Source organism: Onychostoma macrolepis, chromosome 10 (genome assembly GCF_012432095.1).
Source record: "Onychostoma macrolepis isolate SWU-2019 chromosome 10, ASM1243209v1, whole genome shotgun sequence".
Classification (NCBI taxonomy): Eukaryota; Metazoa; Chordata; class Actinopteri; order Cypriniformes; family Cyprinidae; genus Onychostoma; species Onychostoma macrolepis.
Genome location: NC_081164.1, coordinates 21,924,703 through 21,930,702, shown reverse-complemented (window position 1 = coordinate 21,930,702; position 6,000 = coordinate 21,924,703). Strand labels below are relative to the sequence as shown.

General features: G+C 32.1%; 1 protein-coding gene across 5 annotated transcripts in view; it reads right to left on the bottom strand.

Annotated features, from left to right (window-relative positions):
* Positions 1-239: 239 nt before the first annotated feature.
* The window catches only part of cntnap3 (contactin associated protein family member 3), a 173,341-nt gene continuing 167,580 nt past the window's right edge, over positions 240-6,000 (bottom strand). For 4 of the 5 annotated variants that reach the window (XM_058788623.1, XM_058788619.1, XM_058788620.1 and 1 more), the window contains 3 exons: positions 5,776-5,994; positions 4,203-4,274; positions 240-936 (listed from right to left, as the gene is read on the bottom strand). In XM_058788623.1, coding sequence (XP_058644606.1) covers positions 740-936; positions 4,203-4,274; positions 5,776-5,994 — 488 coding nt within the window. In that variant the 3' untranslated portion in view covers positions 240-739. The remainder of the gene's footprint in view (positions 937-4,202; positions 4,275-5,775; positions 5,995-6,000) is intronic. The other variant, XM_058788622.1, reaches the window with a different exon arrangement.

Below are 6,000 nucleotides of genomic sequence, written 5' to 3'. Positions count from 1 at the left end.
GGAATCATTACCATTTCTCTAAATCTTGGATGACCTGAGGGTGAGTAAAATGGAACGACAGCAAATGTAAATTTTTGGGTGAACTTTAAATATCTATGAAATCAAAATGCACTTTTCTAATGCTGTTCTGTCCTAATTTTAGAAGTTTTACTTGTAAAATGGAATGGAAATGTGTAAATAAATTGTAACAACTTTCATGTTATTAAGAGACAAAAAAAGACCAGAGACACAAATTGTTCACAATAAACAACTGTCATAGGATGTATTTTTTGTTCCAAGTGGCAAATCACTGAGAAAAGCACGGGCAAAGGGTGATAAATACGGAGCATTACAGTCTTGTATTCACAACAACATCGCACTCGCCGACTCGCACATTTATTTTGATTTAGTTATACAATGATCGCTTCTTTAACTCCGTTAAACGTAATACTGAGCACTGAATCGTTCAAAGGCAAAAGGAGAAGGTGACGTTACAAAGTTTCATTTCAAAAGAATATTTACAACCAATGAATGTCATTATACACACCTTAGAAACCGTACTATTGTACCAAATCTCTGGACAATAACTGTTTTATGTACAAAAAGGGCAAAAACGGAGGGATGCGTCGCTCCTCTTCAGCAGCCCCAGTCTCTCGGTCGGTTTCCCATAATGCACCATGAATGTTAATGTCCCTAGACTCGACAAGGCATTTCAGTCTGTCGGTTTAACTGGATTAGTCCGATACGAGGTGAGAGAGCGTCATATGAAATACTCTTTTTGGTTATCACTGATAATGCTCTGTGAGTTCGGATCCGTGTTAAAGGGCGTTTCGGGACTGTCGTCTGTTTTTCCCGCTTTGGGCTCTTGGGTCTGAAACGTTTCTTTCCGTCGGTACAGGAATCGTGCCATCACAGCCAGCACGGCCAGACTCACAAATATCACAACGGCAATGACACCTGAAAAACAGCACAGCAACACGCAAAATGGTGAGGAGACTCTGGACAGCAGATCTGTGTCTCAATTACATTTCTACATCACTGGATAATGAAACATGCAAACTGGACATGGTTGACTAACTTCTGAAAAAAAAAAAAAAATCTCAATATGTCTCAGAAAAAAACCTAATATGTATTATATTATAATATGCATTAATTTAATAAATATATATATAACTTTTAGTGCTGTCAAATGATTAATTGCAATTAATCGCATCTAAAATAAAAACTTTTGTTTACATAATATATGACTGTGTACTGTGTATATTTATTATGTATATATAAATACAAACACATGCATGTATATATTTAAGAAAAATATGTTATGTTTATATATTAAATATATTTATATATAATATAAAATATAATAATATAAATATATAAATGTACATGTAATTTTCAAAATATATACTGTGTGTGTATTTATATATACATAATAAATAAACACAGTACACATAAATATATTATGTAAACAGAAACATTTATTTTGGATGCGATTAATCGTTGACAGCACAAATAACTTGTAATGAAAACATAAGGAATTCATATCTGTAGTTATGATTATAATTCAACATTGGATGTAAGCACTGTAAAAAATGGGGGATGGGGTTATTAAAATAAATAATACTGAGAATAAATAGAAATTAATATAATGTATTATATTATTTATTAATTACTGTATTAATATTAATACAAATATATACATGTAAATAAAAATAAGAAATTTAATGAATATGCATTAATTAAATTAATAAACAAATAATAATTTGTGATAAAAACAGAAGGAATTCCATATTTATAGTTCTAGATGATAATTCAACATTTGATGTAAGCATATTTGATGGAAATTAATGTAAATAAAATATAAAAATCAAATATATTTATATGCAAATATATTTATAAATATTTATATTATTTAATATTCATATAAATTAATATCAATACCAAAACTAATATGTGTAATATGTATTATAAATTAATATGAATGAACACAATTATGAAATTTATATAAAAATATGTGCAATTTGTAATTAAAATAAATTTTAGATGGTTTATGGTGATAGTTCAAAATTAGTTTTAGCCACTGCACACTGCAAAAAAAAAAGGCAATTAATAATGTCTAATTAATATAATTTAAAAAATATATATATTTAAAATGAATATGAATATGGTAAAAATAGGGGAAAATATTACAAATAGTACAAATGAATATAAATGTAATTATTATAAAAATATAAATCTTCATGAAAACTGAAAGAATTCCATATCTTTGGTGTACAGTGATAATTCAACTTCGGATAAATACTGCCAAATAAATAAAATAAAATCTTGAACTTAATGAGGTTTAATTGAATGGTATAAAATAGTATAAATGGTATAAAGCATTCAAGAGTAATCACCTAAATTGGTCATTTATTGGCGGGTGACTTGCAGACGTGGCTTTTAGTGCCACAAAATGTCTTAAAGTTCAGCTGCCGGACAGTCAGAGGCGTTTCTGAAGGGTGAATCCAGACCTCACGCAGATATAATGCCACAATTGATTGTAATTTAGATGCCATTAGTGCCATTTTTTAAAGCTGTTAAATACAGACTATCAATAAGGGCCAGAAAGTTGGCAAAAAACCTGGCGACTGGCGCTGTGATGGTCTCGTTACACCATCAGACGTGTTGTGAATGCTGCTTCGTCTCAATTCTACTCGCTGTCAGAGCCAAACGCCTCTAAAATGTTTCTCTCCTTTGTGGCCGGTTAAGCATGGCACATTTAATTATAAAGGGTAAAAGAAATGTCTAATTGAAGCGCCAAAATAAATCTCAGCTCAATTTAATGCCACATTACGGTGGCTGTGAAAAGGACAAAGTGTGTTCGGGATTGAAGCAGAAGCCCCTTAATCAGCAAATAATTTCTTTAAATGTTTAATTAGTTTTGGGGGCCTTTGTTAATTTCATTCTATTTACCGATAGCTTTGGAGAACTCTTTATATTCGGTCAATGTGAACGCAGCCGTTAATCAGTCATTATTGAGAACTGTTGCCGGGTTGAGGTTTTCTGATTAGTTTTATGGAGACTTTTAAATGCACACGGAGACTGAAGTGCACTTTGCATGACAAATCATCCGACGTCAGTGACATTAAGAGCAAGTTTTAGCTCACAAAATGTAAATTCTGTCATTATTTACTCAGACTCATGTCTTTCTTCCCGTTAAACGCAAAAGGAGATGTTTAGCACAATTTTGACGCTGCTCTTTTCCATAAAATGACAGCAAACAGGGGCGTAAACGGTCAAAAAGCAACATACACTGAAATAAATTTGTTGTGGAAACAATTTTCACTCAGATATTGTACATTTATATGTATGTATATAGTAAATTTCACAAAGAATGACAAAGAACACATTGAATCAAACATGAAAATTTGAAGTAGAAAAACTGAAATATTTTCTTTTAAAACTCCAGTCATTATGTTTTTACAACTTTATTATTAATTATTATAATTACTATACATTATTTATTGACTTATGGACTACACTGTGAAAAATTATTGTAATTTTGACCGTAAAAGACGGTAAAAAACCTGTAAACTGGTTAACAGTCGATTTCATTACAATATATTTGATGCACGTCATTTTAACATTCATTTTGACATTTTTCATGTTATTTTAGTTTTTCCCTTTAAGTAATTGTTTTTTATCATTTACATACATGAGGGTTTTATGTTACACCTTATGTTGTTAAAATAGTGTTTATTGCATTATTTTAGTGTTGTATGTGTTACCATGATAGTGTTTTGTATTTGTGTGTCTTTACAACTTGTTTTTATGGCAGCTGTCAGTATATTATAAAGGTTTTAATCTCCCAGTAAGTTCGCATTTTGACATTAAATCAATTTATGAAATATTTTTAGGTTCCATTTTCTAAAACTTGAAATGCTAAAATGACATTTTTTTGCTGTAAATTTCAAATTTTTTTTCACTTTTATGCTGCATTTTTGGAGCTCAACAGCCTCACTGAATGAAAAAAGAGGGTAAACAACTCATTTTGTCTTCCACAAAGTACATAAAGTCAAAAAGTTTTGAGAATGAGTAAGTGATTATTTGGGAGAATTGTCAATTTAAGGGATTCCTAGAGCAAGCCAAAGTAAATATGAGCTGAAAGCAGCAAATAATAATGAATGAAATGAGAAAAGATGAGAAATGGAATATTTCTGTAATGCACTACAACATCCATTTACCTCCGATCAAAGCCGAGTCGCTGTTGATAGCATTGACTATGGGCTCACCCGTACCTACTGTACCCACATGATCTACAGCAGAGAAGAGAGACGGACAGACAGACAGATCATCAGCAGGACTGAAGCGCTTATCTCTCGCAGGTCGCAGCTCACTGAATACGCCTCAGCCGCTCGATGAAGGAGCGATGCGGCACAAACGGCGAGGCAATCCAGAAATGATTATGCAAATGAAGGTCTTTCTCACGCAGATTAATACAGTGATCAGCCATTACCATCATTATTGCTCTAATTTAATTAGCACTGCGGATGGATTCAGTGAGCCGGCGACCAAAGTTTGCTGAAATTCGACTTTGAGGAGGAATCTGGCCTGAAGAACTCAACAAACTAGAGAGAAGTTTGGAAAACAAAGTCTGAAGAAGATACAGACGCCTATAAATGTTTTTATACATTTTAACTACTTAATAACTGTTGCTCCCATTATGCAAAGAAAATATATTTCCTTATATATTAAAAATCAATAAAATACATTTAATACAGAATAGTATATTAATAATTTGAATAATAATATACATAAAGATAGATAGATAGACAGAGACGAATAGATAGATAGATAGATGGATAGACAGACGGATAGACAGATGGATAGATAGACGGATAGATAGATATATAGATAGATAGATAGATAGATAGATAGATAGATAGATGGATAGACAGACGGATAGACAGATGGATAGATAGACGGATAGACAGATATATAGATAGATAGATGGATAGATAGACGGATAGATAGATAGATAGATAGATAGATCAGATTTATGTTAACCCATGCATTAACAAGAAACAAATTGTTTCAAAAAGTGATGCAATGCAGTTTTTGTCTTCAAAAAATTCTTTTTTTTATATGTATCAATTTATAGCCATGGTTCAGAAAAAATATTTGAATTCAAAGGGAAAAGAAGATTTTTTTTTTTGCCCTTTAACAGATATTTCTTCTCATTTTAAGAAAAAAAAAAAATCCCTCACTTAATTTTGATGTATTTTTCAGAAAAAAATGACATATCTTAAGTCAAATGTTTCTTAATTTAAGAATGTTTAGATATTTGTACTGGAAAACAAAACAAAAATACTAAGTAGGTAAAAAATTTTTTTGTAGTGACATTCACAATCATTTAGGAGTCTACTCATATACATATATATATATATATATATATATATATATATATGTGCAAAGTTATGAATTTCAGTCTGACACTTAAATTAGTGTTTGCATCAAAGCTTAAATCAGAATTTGCTTGTGTTCATGTACTTCATGATTTAGGTTCTGATGCAAGGATTATCAGTCGATTAAAAAAGTTGAAATAATGTGAACTGAGAGCTTCAACAAAAGCATATACCATCGATTAACAACCTGGTAGCTCACAATAGATCTGTTTTTAAATGTTTATGAGTTGTTATTGGTAAAAATCAGTTCACTTGTGAAGAAAGGAAATGGGATTTTTATTTCACAAACCCGACTGTTGCACTTTATAACTAAACCAGTGAAGGTAATGGGCGTCAGTTTTGATGGCGTTACCTGTGAGAGAATGCGTGGTCTCAGCAGCGTAGGGGTTTGTCGCTAAAGATGAGCCACAGCTGGATTCGCTCAGCGGTCCGGTGACGATGACGGGACTGGTGTCTGGATACAGCAGAGCCGCCTTCAGCGGAGAGATGGAGTTGAACTGGACCACAGACAAACATCCGGTGAAGCCCAGAGCATTCAGACGGGCGACCTCTGGATCCACTTCACCTGACTCTGCAA